Source organism: Uloborus diversus, chromosome 5, assembly GCF_026930045.1.
Source record: "Uloborus diversus isolate 005 chromosome 5, Udiv.v.3.1, whole genome shotgun sequence".
Taxonomy (NCBI): domain Eukaryota; kingdom Metazoa; phylum Arthropoda; class Arachnida; order Araneae; family Uloboridae; genus Uloborus; species Uloborus diversus.
The window spans coordinates 39,307,052-39,333,175 of NC_072735.1; the positions used below are offsets into that span (position 1 = coordinate 39,307,052).

At 34.3% G+C, this 26,124-nt stretch overlaps 1 protein-coding gene and 1 non-coding gene across 3 annotated transcripts in view; both read left to right on the plus strand.

The window, feature by feature from the left end:
• The first annotated feature begins 3,631 nt into the window (after positions 1-3,631).
• On the plus strand, positions 3,632-3,704 carry Trnak-uuu (transfer RNA lysine (anticodon UUU)). The gene has a single exon. It is a non-coding gene; the product is annotated as a tRNA-Lys (tRNA).
• A 3,452-nt stretch (positions 3,705-7,156) lies between these two features.
• Positions 7,157-26,124, plus strand: part of LOC129222412 (vesicle transport protein GOT1B-like) — a 49,281-nt gene continuing 30,313 nt past the window's right edge. For both annotated transcript variants that reach the window (XM_054856922.1, XM_054856923.1), the window contains exons 1-3: positions 7,157-7,323; positions 13,911-14,002; positions 24,794-24,972. In XM_054856922.1, the coding sequence (XP_054712897.1) occupies positions 7,299-7,323; positions 13,911-14,002; positions 24,794-24,972 (296 nt within the window). In that variant the 5' untranslated portion in view covers positions 7,157-7,298. The remainder of the gene's footprint in view (positions 7,324-13,910; positions 14,003-24,793; positions 24,973-26,124) is intronic.

Genomic DNA, 26,124 nt, shown 5'->3' on the forward strand with positions numbered 1-26,124 from the left:
GTTACACACACAGCAATGCGTACACAACACGCACACACGTGCATACATGCACACACACGCACCCACACACATGCGCCTACACAAACGCACACACATGCATTTACACAAACACACACGCGCATTCATACACACGCCCTCGTGATTGTGAAAAACATAATTTGAATTCAAGATGTCAAATTCAAATTAATTTTTTTTGCCTCCCCCCCCCCCAAATTTTCAGTCCTAATCGCCGCTTCTGTTCCGCCCCCATGGGAACTAACTACAACAGCCTCTTTAGCACGGCACAGGGTTGGGAAACAAGACGGACGACAATCGAAGGCAAAGGAGTTGATTTGCATCCACGTCCGTCCTTGCGCCGAAGGAAAACCGAAAGCGAAACTTATTTTTTCGCGGACACCTGTTCAAGGGATTTCGTTAAAGGTCGCTTTCGAAACGTTCGAAGGGGGATCGCTGGAGTGTGGCGCGGGGGAGCCTTGACACGGTTGTGTGACGCGTTGCAACACGTCAGCTGCGTCCGAACAACAACGCTTAGGGGGCCGTTCATTAATTACGTAAGGATGATTTTGGCTATTTTCAACCCCCCCCCCCTCTCTATCTTACGTAAGATTCCATTTCGTTTTTCAAAATAATAAAATTTCGAACCTTACATCACTGGAATCGTTTGTACATTCACTATTATTGAATTTTCTTTAAAAACCTTTTGGTGTAAAGAAATATTTATTACTAGTGGTACCCGCACGGCTTTGCCCGTAATAGAAAAATGAAAAGATCTTTTGGTTCGCCTGTATATTTACAAATAATGTGTGGTGAATTTCTCGCCAATTGGCTTGTGCCCATGTTACGGTTCCACGTTATAATAATTTCGTGATTTTCTTGTATATCTTATGATAATTTTGTTCTTAAAATTGGAATAGAAAAAGAACAAAATCGAATTTTCGAAAAATTGAGGTGCACACCCCCATGCTACAAACTAACTTTTTGCCAAATTTCATGAAAATCGGCCGAACGGTCTAGACGCTATGCGCGTCACAGAGATCCAGACATCCATACAGAGAGACTTTCAGGTTTGTTATTTAAAACGAGAAGAAAAGAAGAAAGATAAAGAAGTAAAGAAAAGAAAGATAATTTTCAGAACAAATTCTTTCCCATTTTATTAAATTTCTGTGAAAAATGGGCTTGAAATTCGAATAGAAAAAGAACCACATCGAATTTTCGAAAAATCGCTTCGAGGTGGATACCCCATGCTATAAACTAACTTTGTGCCAAATTTCATGAAAATCGGCCGAACGGTCTAGGCGCTATGCGCGTCACAGAGATCCAGACATCCTCCGGACAGAGAGATTTTCAGCTTTATTATTTGTAAAGATAAAGAAAAGGAATCTAGAAAATGTTTTTCGACAAAAAGTTTTGTACATAATGCGATACTAATTAAAAATAAGACATACCATGCAGATACACATTGTGATTCTTTTATTATATTTTACACCATTCATTCTTGAAAAACAAATAAAAAACAGCTCATACTAATGCATTTTTACCTTCCAGGAGCTAATAATATAGGACCTCTACCAAACCACTTAACCTCGCTATTTCTAATTTAAAATATCGACTGGAAAATATTACGTAAGAATCGTTCGACCCCCCCCCCCCCCCCAAGTGAGGAGAGATTTTTCCAACCCCCGCCCCCTCCCCCTCGGGACCCTTACGCAATTAATGAATGGCCCCTTATAGCACCGAACGATACGTTTACGGAGCCGTTATTTAATCCGATTTTTTACTTCCTTTTACAAAAAAGGAAGTATTGTATTCGCGAAAAAAATTTCACCCAAAAATTGGCTTTCATTTCCATTTTCCTCATCCCCTGAATGAATGTAGAGTTTTTATATCCAACCTGACCACACGTGGATATGTGCCTAGGAACCTACAGACACCCGAAATATCCATTTTGACGATCCCCGAGTTAATTATACGTACATACATACGTACATACAGACGTCACGAGGCAACTCGTTGTAATTAAATCGGGGATCGTCAAAATGGATATTTCGGGTGTCTGTAGGTTCCTAGGCACATATCCACGTGTGGTCAGGTTGGATATAAAAACTCACCATTCATTGGGGGATGAGGAAAATGGAATGAAAGCCGATTTTTGGGGTGAAAAATTTTTCGCGAATGCAATACTTCCTTTTTTGTAAAAGGAAGTAAAAAAGTGGATAACCGCAACGACTTTCTAAAATCGACACCTGCTTGTCGTCTTCACTTACTATTTTACGCTGATCATTAATCAACTACCTTGATTGAAAAGCATTTGATTTTCATAAGATGTGTTAAAGTAATGATTATTAAATTACAAGAAAAAATTGCATCTGAGAAAAATGAAAGAATGTTAATATTTTACTTTCAAGAAAAAAAAATCATTTGAAAAATGTGTGTTTAAAGCAAAAATTTGCTGCCCTAGGCAGCTGCCTACTCTGCCTATTTTAAAATTGGGCCCTATTGTCTGCTCCTCGATTTGATACGCGTTATCGGAATGAATATGATTAAATTTCCGTTTATTTTGAACTTTTTAATTTCTGTTTTTATAAATTTTATCTATTTTTTCATTTTTTTTTACTTCGTTCACCTTTAGAGTATTTATTTTATTTTTTTCCGCTGTATTTATTTGTTTCGTTTCGCTGAGAGAGGTTCAAATACTCATTTATTTAGTTCATTTATTTTGCTTTTTTTATTTAATTTTTTTACGTTGTGTGACTATTTTTTTATTTAATTTTTTACTTCGTTCACTTTTAGAGTATTTATTTTTTTTTCCGCCGTTTCGTTTCGCAAAGAGAGGTTTAAATACTCATTTATTTAATTCATTCATTTTGCTTTTTTTTTTTTTTTAATATTTTTAGGGGTGTGTTACTATGTTTTTTTATTTAATTTTTTCAAATTTTTTTAGAGTGTGTAACTATGTTTTTTTTAATTAATTTTTCTTTCTTTCTGTTACTTATTTTCTGCTGTCCCCCCCCCCCCATTTCTTTCTCCCTTTTATGTATTTATTTATTTTTATGAATGAATTTATAAAAGAATAACTTTTTGTTTTCCACTAACTGAAAAACTAATGTTACCCTCGTCAATGGTTTTCTCGAAAGAATAAATATTTTCACATTAAAAAAAACTAATAGTCAAATTAATAGAAAGAAAAAAAAAGAGAAAGATTGGAGAGAAAAAAAAACGATTTTTTTTAACGGAACATCAAAATAGTTGAATAAAAGAACTACAGATGGCAGCACAAGAAATCACACTCACCGAAATTTTTTATCCACATAACTGTTTTATCTTCTTTCATTTTGCTATTCAAAATTCAAAATTATGAGAAGAAGCAAATTTTTTGTTCCAACCTCTGTTTTTGGGGACAGTTTTGGAATTATTTTTTATAAAGCGCTTCAATTTCCTAATTAGAAAGCTGGTTTAGATTAAACCTAAAAATTGAGTCTCGTGATACGTCACTTCTGAAAATGAATTTCACGGTCTGATCAGAATCCAACACTTTTTGCTGAAAAAATTCTTTTTTTCTAGTCAAATATTATTTTTAAGAATACTAAGCACTGATTGTTAATTTGTTTTGTTATTACCCAAGTAACATCGAGCCCGGATAGCTCAGTCGGTAGAGCGTTAGGCTTTTAACCTAACGGTCCAGGGTTCGAGTCCCTGTTCGGGCGGAATATTTTTGCATTCAAATCTCTATCCATTCAATAGGAGTTCAGTTATATTTTGCCTAAATGAATTCGAACAGAAGTTTAGAACGAAAGTGGCACGAAAATTTTTCAACAAAGTATGCCCTAAGAAATGTTTTACAGTGGGTCTTTAACTTTAAAAAAATTGCGTTTCAAAAATATCAAAACTTCTAAATTTGTTTAATTTCTATCGTGTTTCAGCCGTAGTTTTCAATACTGAATCGTTAAGATTTGTTCATTTTTTTTAAATCATTCATATGCTTTTTACTTCCTTTCACAAACGAGCTGATGTGTGCATCACATGACTTCCTTTTACTCCAATTTAATGTCATTTCCCCATTATTCGCTATTTTAATGTGATTCAATATTTATTCTCTAAATATCACCAACAATGGCCAAATTGAAACCAAAAAAAAAAAAAAGAAAACTCCGCCAAATTTGTCGCCAAGTTGGCGACAAAACTTGGCGACCAAAAGACTGGCGATATATCGCCAAGTGTCCGACAAATTATAACGCCACTTGAGTTTACATCGAAATTAACAATGATTTCCCCCCAAAAAGGTGCAAAAGACCCCCTTAGGAACATCCGAAAGCAACCAAAAGGGGAGGTGCACAACTAGACTCCACTACGAGTCTATGTACCAAATTTCAACTTTCTAGGACATACCATTTTTAAGTTATGCGAGATACATACGCACATACACACATACACATACGCACATACATACAGACGTCACGAGAAAAGTCGTTGTAATTACCTCGGTGATGGTCAAAATGGATATTTCGCGTGTCTATACATTCTTAGGCACTTTTCCGCATGTGGTCGAATCGAAAAAAAAAACTCAACATTCATTTGGGGGTGAGCAAAATGGAAATTAAGGGCGATTTTTGAGTGAAAATTTTTTCGCGAATACAATACTTCCTTTTTTGTAAAAGGAAGTAAAAAGGAAGTATTGTATTTGCGAAAATATTTTCACTCAAAAATCGGTCTTCATTTCCATTTTTCTCACCCCCGAATGAATGTTGAGTTTTTTTTTTCGACCCGACCACACGTGGATATATGCCTAGGAGCCTACAGACACCCGAAACATCCATTTCGACGATTCTCGAGTTAATTACCACGAGTTTTCTCGTATTCTCTCGTATGTACGTGTACGTAGGTACGTATGTACCCTTAAATTTAGGTAAATTTTATGTTTCTTTGAAACCATAACATGCATATTTATTTCTTAATCAATAATTTATTTCAAAATTTAAAAATTTTGAAAATAATTTTTTAAAAAATTCAAAAAACTGAGGAAATTTTAATTTTTTAAAATTCTTAGGGCTTTTTTTATTTTTGCACTATTTAAAAAAATTTTTTTGCTAAACGATCACTATAATCGTCCCTAAAAATTATGTAAAAAATCAAAGTTTTTTAAAAAAAATTTGGTTTTTAAAGGTTTAACATGCTCTAAACATTTGAGTCATTTATAAAATGCTTAGCCAATGCAGTTTTGTCAAATAGGTTATCCCAATTGCAAAAAGTATCACTTTAAAGCTGTATCTTTAATAGAAAAAAATCCTTAAGGATTCTAATGACATGAAAACACAAAAAAACCATCATCGAGAAAGAGAAATTTAAAGTTTTTCTTTTGCCTAAGAACACATAGCGAGCATGGCCAAAAAACACTCATAAATTTTTAAATATTTGAACTAAAGCGATGAAACTTTTCCCCTGTGTTCAGAATAGTTTTTAGTTTTGAAATAAGCAATAAACATTTTTTTGATCGTTTCATCATTTTTGAGGTACTGTAACCCCGTCTAAGCCTTTATTCACGCGATTGATCCCCGAATTCATTGTTGGCCGACAAGAAAATGAAAAGCAATGATTTAAAATTTTTATCCGTTGCCAGTTTCCATTTGTTAGCAAATAAAGTACTTGAAATTGATTTTTAATAGAACAAGCCTTTTAAAAGGATTTTCAATTTTCCCTCTTGATCCTACAGTTGCGACTCAGTCGGGTTTTTTTTTTATTTTTAATTTTTATATAAAATTATTCATTACATTATTTTTTGAAGAAGGCCACAATTCGCAGCTTCAGAGCTCGAATACGCTACCTTGCGGTGATTAACAACACTAAAGAAAAAGGTGAAACATTCCATTCCACGTGTGTTCTTTGGGGTAAATTACCGGCTTCGGACAGTTTGTGGTGTAATGTAATATCAGAAGAATAGAAAAGAAAGCTTCCCACAAACACGATGAAAAATGACTGTCATTCACTAAGCCTCAAAGCAAGTTATAAGGCAAAACTCCTCTACGACAGTACTCGAAATAAGGACATAAATTGCATGCGACGATGATGTGCCTAAAGGGGGTTCTTACTCTCTGGGGGGGGGGGGCTTTAGTTCTTTCAACTCGACGTTATGATGATATTGCTGCCGTATTCTAAACAGGTATGACGGGGGGGGGGGCATAAGTTTATTTTGCATAGTAGCTGAATTAATAAAAAAAAAGCGCGAGAAATGTCTTTTTCAAAACTAGAATTAAAAAATAAAATATGTCATACTTTCCTTTTTACTGCAGTATTTTTATAATGATTTTCAAAATTTCAAGTGAGGAAAAAATATTTTTAAAAGAAAAAAAAAGGGTAAGGATGATTAGTTAGGGGCCAATCATTAATTACGTAAGGATGATTTTGGCAATTTTTGACCCCCCCCCTACCCCCGTGTAAGGGTACGTACGATTTTTTTAACCCCACCTCTCTCTCTTCTTCCGTAAGATTACATTTCGTTTTTCGAAACAATAAAATGTTTAGAAAAGGATCAGTTACACTAAAACTCCCAGTTTGACGTAGATCGGGGGTGCAAGTGGACTCCAGTAAAATTTTCTGAAGACAGTGAAATTTTCGGAAAGTATGAGAAAGCTCGACATCCCCCTCCCCCCTCTGTAAAAACTCATTTTTAAATATGCATACAAAAATCATTGAAATCATGGGAAAACATTTTAAAAACTTCTTTTTTTTAATCTTTTTTGAATAATTTTTTATTTTTAGAATGTGTTGTCAGCCCAAAATTTTCGAAGTTTTCTGAAATTTCGGATTAAACACCCCTGACGTAGCTCAAAGAGTTTTATTTTCAAATATATTACCAAACTGCCAAACCATTTGACCGCGTGATTTCTAATTTAAAATCTCGACTTGGGGAAAATATTACGTAAGAAAATGTTTGACTACCCCCCTCCCCAAGTAAGGGTATGTAGAAATTTTTCTAACCTCCTGCTCCTCGGGACCCTTACATAGTTAATGAATTTCCCTTTTTCTGAAAGCTTTAAAATTCTGGAAAAAAAAAGGGGGAACGAAAAATTAAAATAAATCCCTTCTTTTTTTTCTCCTCCATGCAGATTGTTGCAAGCGCAAAATGAAAAGCACTTCTACTATGACGAATGTTTATGTCACGGCTAAGATGGCGCCCTCCTTGTTACCTTCCTTCATTGCGAGCTGTCGTCGGTGACGTGGATTTAAAGTTTATTTAGCCTTAATGTTGATGAATCCTTTGTATTTTTTTGAGCGGTGCCTAGCGTCTCTTGTGCATTCCCGAAATGTTTGAAATCACAGACTTTCAAAGTAAGAGCGTTATTTAATAAGACAGTAAATCTCTCCGATCACAAATATGCCATGTGCGGTTATTATCAATCTGCTGGAAAGTTGTGAAAGTTTTGTGTTTGTGTTTTACTTGTTGACAAAGATTTTTTCAATGTTTGTAAATGTGTCCTAAAAATTAACAAAACTTGTTCATTGACATGATGGCCACCTGCTTTTAAGTTTTTTTTTTATGTGCTTGCTAATGTTACCAGGGATGAGGGGGGGATGTTGACATTTTTCTAGGAGCGGGGGGGGGGGGCGAATGATTTTTATTATTTATTTTTCACTAGATATCGTGATTTACACACTAAGAAAATGTGTGTGGATAATTGCTTGAATATGTCTGGTATAATATCTCTGGTAATTAAATAATATCTCTGGTAATTAAAGTTCTACAAAAAAAACGAGGCCAAGCTAAGAACATTTTCGATCAAGTCACCTTTTGAACGAAAAATAAACCATCAAAATCTGTTCATTTCTTTAGGAGCTACGATGCTACGAAAAAAAACACTGATACATACTTTTAAAACTTATTTCCCTTTCCTTTTTGCAACTGGGGTGGGGGGGGGGGTACAAATTGGCTTCTGAAATGATACCTTATAATTTAAATAGGGAATAAAACCTAATTTAAACGAAATTTTGGAGTCTTTTTTTCAAATATTAAAAAATTTTTAGAATAGAAATGATCCGTTTAAGATCTGTCAAAAAAGTAACGGATACGGATCTTTATTTTCCCTCGGATATCCAGAACATCACTAATTGTTACATTATCAGTGATACCCAATTAGGAACTTCGCGTCTCGCGATATGTAGACAATAATATTTCAGTTGGAATATATGATGTCTTTTTGTTTTTTAAGTATATCTACGAATGTCAGAGTGCATGACAACAAAGGTTGAACAAATGATAGTAAGGATAAAAATGACAGATAACATTTTTCGATGCAACGGTCCACATGTATGAATTTCGCTGGCCCCAAGTGGTCCGCGGGCCGTAAGTTGAACATCACTGGAATAAATAAATAAAATACTACGAATTTACTATGAAATACCAAATCGTAAAACCAAATACATCTAGTATTACAAAAAAACTGGAAAAACGCATTTTTTTCTAATAGACCATTTAGTGTGAAACGTAAACATAAAACACTGGAGAAACAATAAAACATTTTGTTTTTGGTAAAAACGGGATACACCATGGGCGCCCATATGCAAAATTTTAAGGGGGGGGGGGCTCAGAAATTTTAACCATGGTTTAGCAGGATATTTTCCCCATTGAAACAGATTTCAGGACAGATTACAGTCATTAAAATTTGACATTTTTAAATACTTATTCATTAACAGCTGGAGAACAAATGTTTTTACATTTTTGCAAAGAAAAAAATTCTAAAAGCAAGGAGATTATAATTTCCAAGGGGGGGCTCGAGATCCCATGGGTACAGAATATGTCCGATCCCGCGATCTAGGATCGGGGAAAATTTGAATTATCTGGGGAAATTTTGCAGATTAAATTTTTTTTTTTTTTTTAATTTTTCGATTTTTTTCGCAGGTGTCTTTTGAATGCGTTTTCTTTAGCATCACCAGTCTTTATATTTTCATTAACTATTTGTTGGATAATAATTTACATGAAATAATAAATATTAGATCGTCGATTTTAATTAAAACATACATGTATTTACTTTATGTACTTTTTAGATACCTAGTTCTACAAGTTACCAGTTCATTCTATTAGTTTTAAAGATGCAGATTTTTTTTTTCCAAAATTATCTATACCTATAGTAATGAATGAATTTTTATCTGAAACATGAAACATATTGTAAAATATCGGGGAAATTTTCATATAAATTGGGGGAAATGTTGGCAGTAAAAACATTTTCTGCAGCCCTGCGAGATGCAGCCCTTGCCCCCATATATGGGCACCCTTGAGATACACACATTTCCTGAGAAAAGGATGGAACAAAAAAAAAAAAAATCCAATAAAATCTAAGAGGGATCAGAAAAAAATTATTTTACTGAAAGTAAGGGAAAAGTTTGTGGTCATTGACGCTAGGAGTTAAAGTAACAAAATTGACAATTCCGATATTTTTACATCTTTTCATATTTGAAATGGCCCATTTTTACGATTGTGATTTTGTTTTGGTCATACTAGTTTGTTTTGCTTTTACCACTTTTGACAAAGTCTCTGTAAAATAAATGTGTCGCGTATTTCAGAAATTTATGAGCGATTAATTAACTGAGAGTACAAGTTCTTATTTACTTTTATTCAGTTTACTTTTAGGTTACTTTTACCAATTCAATATTAGGCAATAACTTTTAAAAAACGGCTGATTTTATTAGCGGCGGGTACTGTATTTTCAAAGCAAATTTCTCTTATTGTTTACTTCTGCGATTTACTTTGAAATTGTTTCCACTTCAAGTATATAAATTTGAACCAATTTTCCTTTTTTTATTTTTATTTTTTTTTTAAATTGTGACAGTATCTTTTGTGTGGGTAACTGCATATTTTAAGAATGTTTCTTGTAGAGGCATAATTTTATGCACTGAATAAACTGTTAAAGAAATAAGCAAACTTAAATAATAATTATTAATATATTTATTATAATAATTATTAAATAATATTATTGATACATAGCGTATTGTTTATACATTGTTTTAAAAAAATATAGTATGTAATTTTTGGTATCATCATAGCATTTAGGTCATGATGTTTCTGTTGGAAATATCACTGTAGGTGGGGGAAAAAAGCATCCCCAAGAACAATGCACGACATTAGCACTTGATGAAATAAATTTGGCCTGTATCTCATCGTGACAGCAGACTCAGATAATATAGAAGAAAATGCAAATGCTGTTTGCATAGTTTTGAGATTTGTTTTTGCAGCTTTCTTTATCGACACAGTTTTTCTCTATAATGTGTCCAGGGCCGGATTTAAGGGAGGGCATACGGGGCTGCTGCCCGGGGCCTCCACAACAAAGGGGCCCCCACAATAAAATTTTACAAAATACCCTAACCTGCACGGGTCATCAAATTTTAGGTTTTTTTCTCCCCTATAAATTATAATAATAATAATAATATAAAAAAATAAATAGCATTAACTTCAGGATGTATTTACTATTAAAGTGCTGATTGAAAATATTGGACATATACATATTCAGTAGAAGACCGTTATAACGCTGACCTATATAACGCAATTCTCTATAAACCGCACAACTTTTCAGAAGTAAACAATAGGTTTTGAAGCTTGAAAAATCTCTCGGTTTTGCTTTGAAAAAATAAAAATGGTTAGGCAAATTAAATTTGAAAGTTTTTCATCTTTCCATCTTGTTTCAAAGCTTTTAAATTTAAAATGAGTACACATAGTAAACAGAAAATACCAGATGGCTCTTTAAAATGCAGCTGTTATGCAAGCCATGGAGCCAGCAGAAGTGCAGGATAATTCACTTTCTTTGACTGTTAAACATATTCATTTGTGAATAACTAATTGTAATATTGGTGCTTTAATATTCATTGCAGATAGAACTCATTCTGAAGGGCTAATATATAGATATATTCTGAGTATTAGTTTCAAAATTTGTGAAATGACCTATATAACGCGAAATCCTATATAACGCAAAAGCTGTGGCCCAAAGGTGTGCGTTATAACCAGGGCTGCGGAGTCGGAAGGAAAATGGCCGACTCCGACCCCGACTCCGACTCCAGGATTTTGAAACGCCCGACTCCGACTCCAACTCCGACTCCGACTCCGGATTTATTTTATTTTTTTACTTGTATTTTTTCAACTCCCTCTCTCCCTTCAGGGGAAGGGGGGAAACCTCTAAACAAAGATTTAAATATTAATTACTTTTTATGAAAATTTCGCATTTTGCTTTTTATTGTAAACCTAAGACGCATACAACGTTAGAAATACAATTTAAAAATCAAATTTTCCAATAGTTACGAGTTAAAAAGTGAGATGACATAAAAATCCCTTTTAAAAAATTTGAAAAGGATTATCTGTAATTTGCCCCCCTTTAATGTTTAACAAATTGATATTGATCAAATCGTGTGCTTTCAATTTTTGAAAGCTGTAACTTGAGAGAAAAAAAGCTTTTTTTCTAAATCCAAGTTCTTGAGAGGGGGTGGTTGCTCCGGGTGACACCCATCTGGTAGATGACACCAAAAGTTAATTTCAGAGTTTATAAAAAAAATATGAATATTTTAATTCTGAAAATTTTCGCGAATATGTTTTTAATTATATTTCATCAATGCAATTTCAGCGAAAATAGGGCACATATACGTCAGGAGCTAATTTTACACAAAATGCGGGGGTATACAAATTTATACGAATAGCTTTTACTATACCTATATTTCTTCTTCGCTAAATTTTTAATTTACATTTTATTGGCTGCTTTAAGATTAACCTTAATATGAAGATTTTAAGATTAACTGCAATTATTGAGTGTTGTAATCACTAATAATAAGTCTTAATAAAGAAAAAAAAAACATGAGATTATTTCATCGAATCTTTTGAATTCGTGCTTTTGCGCCATAACTTTTTTGAATTTACCGATCACCCTTAAACGTTTCAACCTTAGCTACGGGCCTCGACTTACTAATTTGTTACATTTCTTTTACTATTTTATAACTGAGATCGAGCAAAACACTGTATTTCTATTTTTATTTGAAAGTGATTAATTGAAAATGTTAGGCAACAAAATCGTTTGCTGACAGTTGCTATTAGTTAAGTTCAAAAGCAAGCAAACTAGGGGACGGCTACAGAAAGTTCGGTAAGCACTCAGGCTAGCTGATTGCCATAACGGCTGTTATTTTCTCATTAGTATCTTTTTATACATGTAATCGAACCAATTGGTAGTCAGTTTTTAAAAATTGCAAGGAGAATCAGTGAAAAGGAAAGAAAATAAGAAGCCTGGAGTCGGAGTCGGCATGTTTTTGAACAACTCCGACTCCGACTCCTTTACCCCAAAATCTATCCGACTCCGACTCTTCGACTCCGACTCCACAGCCCTGGTTATAACGGTCTTCTACTGTATCGGATATCTATCAAAGTATCGGATATTTTTGAAAATATGATGATCTTTTCGAACCCTGATTAGGGGCCTCCACTCCTTCGTTGCCCCGGGGCCTCCACACTTCCAAATCCGGCCCTGGATATGTCTTGATTTTGTTGATTGTGTCGCAATAATTCTATTGCTACCCATAGTGGAGGTTTGTCCTCAAAAATAGCTGGAAGTTTTTGCTGTTGTCACTACAGTAGTATCAGGGTTCGCCGATATATATCGGTGGATATATATCATAATATGAATCACGATATATATTCAATATTTATTTTGAAAATATCACGATGTTTTGATATTTTCGATATTTATTTTTTTTTAATACGGTGTATTTTCAATATAAAACAGAATTAATCATAGTAATACTGTTCATTTATTATTAAAAATAACCAAAAAGTTATGTACTATATTTTTATGATGTATTAATTTATCATTAATATAACAAAGTAATATAATGTTCCTTTTTATTTTATAATCATAAAATTATTTGTAATGTAACAATTTTATTTCATATTCAAAGTGCCTGATTAAATATTAAACGTTGGACAAAAAAAAAAAATGTCTTATGACTGTACACTGACCAATGCATATTTTAGTTTTAAATCATATAACAGTAACAGTAACTAACAGAAGAGAAATAAGTAAAACTGTTAATGCTAAATTAACTCCATTAAAATTGATAAAAATGTAAAATGAAGCATTACATATCTTTATCTTTACTGATAATAAAGCTGAAAGTCTGTTCGGAGGATGTCTGTGCAGCGCATAGCGCCTAGACCGTTCGGCCGATTTTCATGAAATTTGGCACAGAGTTAGTTTGTAGCATGAAGGTGTGCACCTGCAAGCGATTTTTCAAAAATTCGATGTGGTTCTTTTTCTATTCCAGTTTTAAGAACAAAAATATCATAAGATGGACGAGTAGATTACGAAATTATGATAACGTGGAACCGTAACATGGGCACAAGCCAATTGGCGAGAAAATCGTCATTCATTATTTGTAAATATACAGGCGAACCAAAAGACCTTTTAATTTTTCTATTACGGGCAAGGCCGTGCGGGTACCACTAGTAAATAATAAAATAAATTTTAACTCTACAATAATAATATAAGAAAATACAGAGTGATTTCGGATGCATTTACTATTTTGAAGACTTAGGTTTCTGCTGATTGAAAATATCGCATATATATCAAAATATTGAATATTTTCGAAAATATCATGAAATTTTCGATTCCTGGGTAGAATTCAAGTATACTACGTTTTTTAAAGAAAATTTTGGATCAATTGTTTGAGTTCGCAGACATTTTACATAGGTCTGCCTGGCGACAATATTTTTGGGGCCAAGGAGTAAAAGTCACCAAGAAGGGCTCATAAAATGAGTTCCTGGATTTGCTGTTTTGTTTGCTGAAAAAAAGTAGACTACAAACGAAAAAAGATGGTTGCTAATAAATTTGCTCCCCTCAACTTGAAAAATTTCCGAATCTCGATCTTGACTCGAACCTGTTTTCCCTTTCCAGAGATTGGCATCGGACTTACAGGGTTCGGAGTGTTTTTCCTGTTCCTGGGCGTCGTCTTCATTTTCGATAAGGGGCTCTTGGCGCTGGGAAACGTAAGTATGATGATTCTACATCTCTTTCATTCCATTTCAAGATACAGTCAGACCTCCATATATCGAAGTAGCAAATTGCCGGAAAAAAAATTCGATATGTGGAAATTTTGATATATAGAAACGATTTTATTTTATTATAAATATCTCCTAAAACATTAAAATTAAAGCTAATTTTCGTGCATGAAACCCAATTTCTAATTTATACAAGCATCGGATTAAACGAAAGTTAATAACTGAAAAATTAACCGAAATTACATTTTTGTGCCTTCATACATCTTCATTCTTCGGCAGTTCAACTTGATTCACAACATGAGGGGATCTTCGTTTTGACAATGCAATCGAGAGAAAAGTAAAAAATCAATCTACTTAATCTGAATGATTTTTACTGAAGCTAAAAAGACTAGGAAAGATAACCAACAGACAAAAGGGATAACTTGAAACTGATTTTACAGTGCTACTGATTAAAACTAAGATTTGAAATAAACTTGGGGGAATTTAAGAACTCCAGAACAGAACAACGATCTATCTACACACCTCTCAACCTTAGATCCCTTATGAGTTTCGTAGCAACCGTAAGTGAACATCATTTTCTCCCCTAACCTTCATTTTTCATGAGACGAACAGTCTAAAGTTGAAAAAAAATCTACCAATGTCTGGAAAAAAATTTTGATGTATAAATTTTTTTCGATATATAGAAACAATTTTTCTATGTAATGAACACTGAAATTTGCTGGGATTTCGATATATAGAAAATTTCGATATGTGGAAGTTCGATGTACGGAGGTTCGACTGTAATTACATTGAGGTGCTCGCTTGGTTCGCCAATATATATCACGATATATTTTTTGAAATACGATATTTTCACTGTACAAATTATGTTAGTCGTATTCCCCAAAGCATATTGCTACTAAATTTGCAACGTACGTCGCAGAACACATGCCTGCGCTGCGGAATAATTCTGTTCAATTGCAAAAGGAAAACTCAGACAAAATTTTTGTAGAAATTCAACAGATTTCTATTTCAACCCAAGATAAAATTTTGCACCAATTCTGCAGATTTCTTTAAATTAGAAGAAAATCTAAAATTCTTGAGAAATTGACGATAATTTGGCGGAAAGCTCGTGAAAAATGTTGAGTTCGATAAATCATCTGTTTGAACTTTTGATGTACTTCGAACTTAAAGAAAACTGCAGAATTTGCAAAGTTCTATCTCGAGTTGGAAGATATTTGTAGGGTAGAAAATCGGCAGTTTCTGCTGATTTTCTGCAGAAATTTCACATTCCAAATCTGAAAAGATTCTGATTTTTCTAACGTTTTGGTTCCCCTCTTCCTTATTTTTCTCTAAATTCTAATTTTTTAACTGCAATTTCCTCCAGAAACGTATGTTTTGGAAACATGTCAACAATGAAGCACGTCCATCGCCAGAATTGCCTGCCTCGTTGGAGTTTTCAATCTTTTTGCAACCTGAAAATACCCAAAGCGGAATACTTGATGTTCTGCAACGTAAAATCATTTGACCAAAATTGTTCTGCAAGTACTTCAAACATTGTATACACAAGCAACCAATGTGACCTTTTTCAGAAATCGGGAGATCGAAATCAAAATTGTTTCATACAGGAGAGTTTTTTTCTTTTTTTAATTTTTAAAACTCTACTGTTGTTTAAAACTCTACCAATTGAGATTTTACAAAAATATTTTATATGCTTTCTAAAATGCATAGAAAGAACAAAGATACAAAATTTTATAAAAACCCAAACCTAGGTGTAGTGATGTGGATCGGGTAAATACCCAGCGGGTAGGTAAATATTTTTTGGGTATTTACCTGGGTATTTACCCAAGGCTTAGGTAAATACCCAAAAACTGGGTATTTTACAAAAAAAATGCAAAAAGTGAATGGGATTTTTTTTAAAATCTAAATATGAAATAATTGGTAAAACTGATACATACATTTATGTATTACAAGTTCATGCTAAAGCACCTTGCCATAAAGCGCTGCGAATCCGCGAGTTCCTGGCGAATAAACACCAGGTGAAAACACTGTCCCAGCCCCCTATAGTCCTGACGTTGCCCCGGCCTTAGACCAAGGCCCCGACAGACTTATTTTTGTTCTCTCGGATTAAGGCAGGCCTGAAATGAACCCATTTTTCATCCCTAGAAGAGATCCAATTAGCCGTGACGAACACCTCAGGGAATGTCCCCAAAAACGCCTTTCAGGGCACTTACCAGTCATGGCAGAGACGATGGAAGAAATGTGCAGAAGCCCAAGGAAATTACATTGAAAAATTTTAAGTGTTTGTGCAAATCTACAATAAATTACTTTAAAAAAAAAATAATTGCTTTACTTTTGGAATAGACCCTGTATATATACATCGTGGGAAACGTACAGAAAAGTATTTTAGTTGAATATAAATTTTTGAAATAAATACCTGGGTAAATACCCAGTGGGGTATACCACTGTATACCACTCGGGTAAATACCCAGTGGGGTATTTACCCGAGTATATACCCTGGGTATTTACCCGTAAAAGTAAATACCCAGGTATTTTACATCACTACCTAGGTGTCAAACCACGTATTTTAGTTAACAAATAACAAAGATAACAAAGAAATACTTACTAACTTGGTATGAGTTACTTTACTTGGTATGAAGGAGCAATTAAAATAATGTTGATAAATAAATAAATTAATGAAATAAGAAATAAAATCAGTCTAGTTAGGGTAATATATAATACAACACTTCAAAAATTTCTAAATAATTGAAATATTTTCAAGATGCAAAAGGATTGAAATCTCATGCTAGACAGGCAATTTTCGGCGATGAACGTGTTTCAGTGTTGGCATGTTTCCAAAACATATGTTTATGGAGGAAATTGCAGTGCTCAAGATCGATTGGGAAAAGTAAAGAAAAGAGAACCAAAAACGCCAGAAAAATGAGAATCTTTTCAGATTTAAAATATGAAATTTCTGCAGAAACTGCCGATTTTCACAAATATCTTCCGTCAAGATAGAACTTTGCACAAATTCTGCAGATATCTTAGAGTTTAAAGTAAATCTGAAGTTCCTGCAGATGACTTCTCGAATTCAACATTTTCGCGAGCATCCCCCCGAATTATCGTAATTTTAGATTTTCTTCTAATTTAAAGAAATCTGCAGGATTTGTACAAAATTCTGTCATGAGTTGGAAAAAATTTCACAGAAATCTGTAGAATTTCTGCAGAAAAATTATCTGAGTTTTCCTCTCACATTTGAACAGAATTGTTCTGCAGCTCAGGCCATGGGTGCCCATATGCAAAATTTTAGGGGGGAGGGGCTCAGATATTTTCCTCATGGAAACAGATTTCAGGACAGATTAGAGTCATTAAAATTTTACATTGTTAATTACTTATTCATTAATGACTGGAGAACAAATGTTTTTACATTTTGCAAAGAAAAAAGTACTAAAAGCAAGGAAGTTCTAATTTCTAGGGGGGGGGGGCCTCGAGGCTCCCCTATATGGGCTCAGGCATCTGTTCTGCGACATACGTTGCAAATTTAGTAGTATTCTGCTTTGGGGCTGAAAATATTTCAATTATTTAGAAAGTTTCAAAGCACAATGAAGCACCCTTTATACGTTTTTTAAGGGACTGCATGAAAAAAGCGTACAAATGAAAAAACGTATATTTTATATTTACAGGATGTATTTACTAACCTATCATAAATATGATATGTTTATATTGTATCCGATACAATGATGTTTTTCTGTGGTATTTACAGGGATCACGTAAATTAGCTAGTAGTGCAGTGTAGTCCCGATATCACGAAGTCGAAGGGACGGTAAAAAAAAATTCGAGATATCGAGTTTTCCAGATTAAACAAGGTCATAAGATAAATAAATACCTTTCTGCTGAAAAGTAAATTAAGAAATAACAACCATGGATTAATAAAAAGAATAGAACGAGCTATGGCAACCCTTTTGCTGCTCATAAACCAAACCATGTGACTGGTGGATATCCTAGCATCGTCTGCAACGATCAACGCCCGCGAGAAATAAAATAGATAGAATTGATGGAACACGGAAGAATGATCTTTTATGGATTCCGATTTGTAAATTTGTTGTTCTAAATTGTAAATATTTTGTTAATATAGTGAGTTTTTTGTTTAGATAGTACTGTGCATTTTCTTTAGTCAATTTCAATAACTCTCTGAGCAATTAAAGATGCAAGCGCCCAAAAAGAATCGGCAAATGGTAAGGTTTTTACCTACACTTTCAATTTAAGATATCGATATGTACATTTTTGCGTTAACGCAAAACGTTTACGCCATTACGTTTATGCCATTACGTTCACGCCAACGCTGACGTAGCAGTTCCAAATGAAATAAAAGTGACTGAAAACTGTGATCAAAAACTAATTACTAATGTCAAAATAATGCATAACTAAAAGAAAAACAGTTCAATCTCTGCACCAGGGAAAAAAAATTATAATGAAAATACATTACGTCTTAAAATACATGCCGAGTGCCAAACTGTACATAATTCTGCCATCTAGCAACCATGCCGCCAAAGCTTTCGCCAAACCTTCCACCAGTCACATGATGTATCCATGAACCAATTTTTTCATCAGCAAGTCTGGGAAAGCTCGGTCTACTCTTATTATTAGTCTATGATAACAACGTCAAAAAGCAAATTGCAGATTACTGTAGACACGGGTTTCGGCGTTACAAGGAATGCGCTTTTCAGTACAAAATGTAATGAGCTTATGGATGAAAAGACATCCGACAAAAAGAGTGACCCCAATGATCCCCTCCTCCAGATCCACACTTGTACTATTTTGGTTTGTAATATTTCTCATTGTTTTCTTAATTGTTGTCCAAAGCGAATGGAACAAAAATGCATTGTTTTAGAGGAAAGTTTTTTTATGTATATTGTTTCGGAGCAAGACATTGCGATGCAGATTGTACTTAAATTCGGCTAATAGGCCATGAAATGTAGTATTGTGTTTCCGCTTTACTATAAAATATTAAATTTTTTTTTGAACTACAAAAAGCAAAAGCATAGTACGGTAGAAGACCGTTATAACGCACACCTTGGGACAAGAGCTTTTGCGTTATATAGATCATTTTGCAAATTTTGAAACTAATATTCAGAATATATCTGTATATTAGCACTTCAGAATGAGTTTTATCTGCGATGAGTATTAAAACACCAATGTTAGAATTAGTCATTCACAAATAAATATGTTTCACAATCGAAAGAAAGTGAATTATCCTGCACTTCTGCTAGCTTCATGGTTTGCTGCCTCTTCAAGAGCCATCTGGTATTTTCTGTTTACTGTGAGAACTAATTTTCATTTAAAAGCTTTGAATTAAAATGGAAAGATGAAAAAGTGTTTCAAAATTTAATTTGCCTGACAATTTTTATGTTTGCAAATCAAAACAGAAGGACTTTTTAAACATCAAAACCAATTGTTCTTTTCTGGAAAGCTGTGCGGTTTAAAGGGAATTGCGTTACATAGGTCAGCGTTATGAAGGTATTCTGCTGTATGCTGTTTGGCTCTTTCTGAAATAAAAATTCTACAGTTGGCCAGTTGAAAAGAAAGTTCTGGTTCCGTACGAGGTTCTCTACTGAAACAAATTACGAGTCGGGCTGAAAACTTTCAGCTGCAGGGCCGTCGACAGGATTTATGGGCCCCTACGCAACTTTCTTTTGGGCCCCCCCCCCCCTATGGTCACCACAGCAACTTTTTTTTGCCCCGCCCCCCCCAACCTTTGATTCAACTTTCCGCTATTATGCTTTGTTTTCACATAAATAGCGAAATATTCTCTGTAGATATAAAAGAAAATAATGTTTTACAGAATGTTTTCGTGTGAATAAAAATTGATTAGTAATACGTCTTGTTTTTCAAGAGGTTTCCAACTTAGTTTTTTTTTTTTTGTGGGTTACAGCTGCAGCCGCAAACCATAAAGGTTCGGTGACGGACCGCAACATAACTATAACAAGGACGAAAATACGTTTTTGTCGGGGTTAGGGGATTATCGCATGGTAATGAAAGTTAAAAAAAGAAAAATAAATGGAATGTAAATAGATAAACTGTTCCAAAAGTATATATAAAATGTTCAATAGAAAAACTCAGTTTGTTGGCTTGCAACCACCAAAAACGATGTCCAGCTTAAGCTCTGTCATGGGAGAGTCTGAACTACTTAAGGTGTTATACACATTTGAATTTAGAAAGTGCGTCATATAGTGCATAAGTTAATGCAGCATAACCTACGGTATTCATTAATGAACAGCATTTGGACTCAATGTGGATTTTCTAAAAAAAACTTTTTCTTGCATACAAACATGAAATTAAATGCAGCAAATAGTTTTCCAAACTGGCTTCTCGAGCCCGTAATTAGGCCGTAATCGAGCCGTAAATTAGGCATAGAAATTTACGATTTTCTCTTTTGTGAAGTTTCTATATAACGAACATTTTCAAAAGTCCCTTGCGACTTCGTTATATGGATACTTCGATCACTCTTCAGTGAAAAGATTCTAACATTCCCTCTTCAATCAGGTAAACATTTTTTTCTTTCCAATGTGGTTTCGATTTGATATTTAGAGTGTTCTCTGTGTTTTACTAATACAAAACTGTGATAAGATTCTGAACAGCCTCCCCCCCCCCCCCCCCCCCCGAAAAAAAAGATAAATCCAGCACTTATAAAAAAAACGTTCACTGAAACACAAAGTTTACGGATGCGTGATGTGGGGCTATCAGAGAAATGGAAACTGTAGGGGAGAGGGCCCCCAGAGTTGCATCGGGGCCCCAACTGACTTTCGTCAGGCCCTGTGCGCTACTATTGTAAACTAATGAAAGATTGTGACATAAGGTCGACTTTTCCCCCTTTTCTCTCCCGTTTAAATTAAAGCTCCAATACATAAGAGATGCAGGGCCTGATTAACACGCATGCCAACCAGGCCTGGGCCTGGGGCCCCAATTTTTTTTTAAAACTTATGCATAGCATTAAAAACATCATGTATTTTTGTGAAAAAATAAAAAATTTTTTTAAAATAAATGTTAAACGTTATTTTAACATTATTTTAGGTTGGCTTAATGTGATAGAATATGTCGCATCACACCCGAGGCTCACCTGTTCCTATGCCATTAGTGACTTGCCCAGATTAGGGACCCTTGGGAAGTTGTGATAGAATACAGAAGGGGGCCTCCAAAGCGTAGTGGGCCTTGGGCCTCACTATTAGATAGTCGAACCCTGAAGAGATGCGCCGACAGTGGGTCCTGAAAAAGGGATAAGTAGAATTTCTCGCTTGGAATGCTGAAACTTAAGCGTCCTCTTGCCATGTTAACTTCAGAATAGCCAACTCAAAAATTAATTTTTAACGTTTTTTTTTTTTTTTGGTCCCGCTTCACGGCCCCCCCCAACGTCTCACGGGCCCCTGTGCAATGCATAGGCTTGCCCCCCCCCCTCTCGACGGCCCTGTTCAGCTCTTTTTGCTTTTGACCGACCAAATGTATGTTACATAGAACTAGTGATGTAAAATACCTGGGTATTTATTTTTAGGGGTAAATACCCAGGGTATACTCCCGGGTAAATACCCAAAATGGGTATTTACCTGGATATTTATTTCAAAAATTTATATTCAACTAAAATATCAACAACTTTTCTGTATGTATTCTACAATGTATACATATAATACCTATATATAAACATATGTTTATATATAGGTATACAAAACATATAAACATATGTTTGGTATACATATAAACTATGTATACAAAACAATACATTTTTGCCCAAAAATTGTATTTTGATCACATATTTAAAGAACTATTGTGTGAAACAACTTAGCAATCTAATATATTTACATTAAATGTATTATGCCTAATCAATGTTGATAGCCAAATTTCAGATGTAAAAAGCCATTCTACAAAAAGTAAAAAGCTTAACTGGTTAAAAAAAAAAAAAAGGACACATCAATTTTTTAAGGTCCTAGTCTTTTATAACTCGGTAATATGTCCCTGCATGACATCAAAATGTAACGAAATGTCGCTCAATTTATTATTACTATTCATTTACATATGTTTTTTGCAGAAATTTCCTGCAAACCTAGTTCCAGTGTTCAGGCGTATTCTGCATCTCATATATACGATATGTTTCTTTCATATTTTCATCAAGTCTTTCAATAAAAAATATAATAAACTGTGTAATACATATGCATGTATCAGTTTTACCAATTATTTCATATTTAGATTTAAAAAAAAAATCCCATTCACTTTTTGCATTTGTTTGTAAAATACCCAGTTTTTGGGTATTTACCCAGGCCTTGGGTAAATACCAAGTAAATATCCCAGGGGTCGATCCGGGATTTTTTTCTCGCTACCTACAGTGAAAGTATTGCATCACTCTATTTTTGTGAATTTTTTTTTTATCAGCATTGTTTTTGTGAAATTTTAGAGGCATCCTAATTTTTGTAAAAGAGAAGTAGAACAAGTGAAATTTTATTTCGAAAAGTGTAAATGTCATCTAGTATTATTTTTAACAGATTTCGTTTTTTGTGGAGGAGGGGGGGGAGCTAAAAACCTAAGAAGTACGAAAAACACCATTGTAATTTGAGCTTAATGGGCTATGTACTGTGTACAATATAGGAAATCATGAGAAAAACGGTTTCCTAAACAGATGTTGAAAGATTGCGATAATATTGAATCAATACATTGGCGAGAAACAGTTAAAAATTAGTTAAAATACTACAAACAGTTTTCTATTTAAGCGATTGTTCATATAAACCTGCTTATAATTTTATTTTATGAGTAAATTTTGTTTTAAGCAGAGAAACAAATTTTATATTTTAAAATGCGAATTTTTGTGAAATTTTCGATGTTCTTGTGAAGCTACTGATTTTGTTACTTGATTTTTGTGAAAGTACCGATTTCAAGACAAGATTTTTGTGAAGGTACCGATAATCGGTAGCAAAATCAGCCTGTATTGGGCCCTGATATATGATATGTTTCTCTCATATTTTCATCAAGTCTTTCAATAAAAAATATTATAAACTGTAATACCTATATATGTATCAGTTTTACCAATTATTTGATATTTAGATTTAAAAATAAAAAAAAAATCCCATTCACTTTTTGCATTTGTTTGTAAAATTCCCAGTTTTTGGGTATTTACGCAGGCCTTGGGTAAATATCCAAAAAATATTTACCTGCCCGCTGGGTATTTACCCGATCCACATCACTACTTACAACAAGAGCATTGAGAAGGAATAGATGGAGAGAGTGCAACCCTACTATCCCGATACGGCAACAGTACCATGTGACTTGGGGAGCAATTTCGAGTTGACCGTAACCGCTGAAGAAGTTTTCATTAGCTGAAGCCATACATGATAACAACCTTTAACTGTAGAAGGGAAAAATTAGGTTTATAGTAATAGTGCAGTATTCTTGCATTGTAAACTGTGAGGGAAAAGCCACACCATTTCTAAGTAAAGGAAAAATAACATTTACATGCATTCAACGAGTACATATTCCACAGTTGTCTATAATTTTTTAATTTTTGTACTTATTTTACCAATAAAAGTTATAAAACATTGTATATCTTGAGTGCAAATAACATTTTAGTTCCATAAAAACACTTTTTACTTAACTAGTCATTATTTTAACGGCTCTTAAGCATTTTGTGTAGATTTGCTTTGTTGGCGAGTATCTTCTCGCCAAGCTCCCGTGAGCAGCAGATGCGCAAGAATAAAGATTCGCTATTTTTATGCTTTAATTTAAATACTAGTATGCCTGCGTATGAAATCATTTCAAAACATTGATTACAATACATATGAATCCGTAAATTTTCAGTCAATAACAGAAACACTTTAAACTATGTGTACATGCCCGTCATTTCAGGGAATAAACATCAAAATACATGAAAGATGCAGTTACGTTATATTTTAAAATCCAGAAAGAAATGGGGAGAGGGAATGTGAATAATAGGCCTGTATTTGTATCCTTTATTTATTTAATTATTTATTATGCGGTAAAGGAGTTGGAGTCTGATTTGTAGCCCCGACTTCATAATAAGCGCCGTCTGAAATATATTTAATGCTAAAAGAGCGATTACGTGCCAAAATGCGACATCTTCCCAGCAGGGTTTCCGCTACGGTCGCATTTTTCGCAAAATGCGAAAACACTATCTCAGTTGCGCAAACAAAGTAAAGCATTTTCGCTTTTTTGCTCAAACAAAAAATAAATTATTTAAAAAAGAGAGAGAGAGAGAGAAACAATGTATAATCCAAGAGAGGAAGCAGCATGACGATAGTCAACTTTATCTTTTTTAAATCTTAAGCTAAGATTTTAAAATTACTATGAAGTCACCAACACTTAGTCTTCCGGCATTATGTCCTTCTCAATAGCATAGATAGTAACTAACTCTCAATAGCTGCATTATTAGGAGGAAGAGAGTGCAAGGTTCTAAAACCCAAATCTGTAGTTTTTTTTTTTTTTCATTTTACGTTAAAAAAAATAGCTGCTGTACTTATTTCTTTAAGTATGCCATAGAGATGAAAAAGGATTTTATTTTGAACTGGAGATGGAAACACTGAGACATTTAGAAAGATATGCGAATGTGTAACACTTCAGCATTTTGCTAAAACTTTTCCCACAATTTTAGCTTTTATGCTAAAGAACTTTTGAACCCAGCTTAAACCCTGCTTCCCAGCCAAACAAGTCACCTGACCTGGGAAACATTGGGTCCCAAGCTTATTTCACTGTGGCATTTGCCATGGCTCCCTCCATTAGTATTCCTTCTCAATGAACCCCCTTTTCCAGATCTTGTTCCTGTGCGGTTTGGCGTTCGTCATCGGCTTGGAGAGGACGTTCCGGTTCTTCTTCCAGAGGCACAAGATCCGCGGATCCGTGGCCTTCTTCGGCGGGATCTTCATCGTGCTCTTCGGATTCCCCGTCGTCGGCATGATCATCGAGATGTACGGCTTCGTCGTGCTCTTCAGGTGACCTTCACACTTCTTATCCTCTGCTACAAAGTTCTTTTCATTTCGTGTGCGTTCTCTGCCGCTTGCAGGTAAAGGGCAGTAACTGCAAATTATTATTTTTTGTCATCTTTTGTACGTTATCTTTATTGTACACTAGTGATACCCGCACGGCTTTGCCCGTAATAGAAAAATCAAAAGGTCTTTTGGTTCGCCTGTATATTTACAAGCAAATAATGTATGGTGAATTTTCTCGCCAGTCGCCTTGTACCCATCTTACGGTTCCACGTTATGATCATTTCATATCTCGCCAATTGGCTAGTGCCCACGTTACGGTTCCACGTTATGATAATTTCGTAATTGACTCGTCCATCTTATGATGTTTTTTTTCTTAAAATTGGAATAGAAAAAGAACCACATTGAATATTCGAAACATCGCTTCGAGGTGCACACCCCCATGCTACATACTAACTTTGTGCCAAATTTCATGAAAATTGGCCGCAGGGTTTAGGCGCTATGCGCGTCACAGACATCCTACAGACATCCAAACATCCTCCGGACAGAGAGATTTTCAGCTTTATTATTAGTAAAGATAAAGAAGCTCGCTTATTTGGTTTCCACTGAAAAAAACCCCGTCTTACTCCAATATTTTCCTATTTGTTAGCATTGAATCGGACACACATTTCTTCAAATATCTTGAAAACTAATTTCTGCAGATGCTGCCGTTTACCTGCACACGGCAGAATTGTATAACCCCCTTCCTCTCCCATTATATTTGAGGATATAGTAGGATCATTCCACGTCAAATCGCCTAAATTAAACAGTCGGTCGTACCATCATGTCTCCGATTTTTTCCATTATTTTTTTTACGAATAGATATCTTACAAGAAAAGCCCAAATTAATTTTTTTTTAAGGTTTTTTGAATGCAAATTGCGTTCTTTGGAGATTTTTTTCAAAAATTAGTTTTTTGATCATTTTTTGGAGTCACCGTTTTGGCATGAATTCAGAAAATCTCTCTAATTTCTTTATTTTTCAACCAATTAAACTGAATTTGGTATCAATTTCAAGCTAATATTTTTCTTTTTCAGTGTGAGTGACGGAAAGTATTCTATCTTACTTTAAAGAACCAAAATACTGTCAAGTTATGTGGATGATTAAATAAACTGTTGACA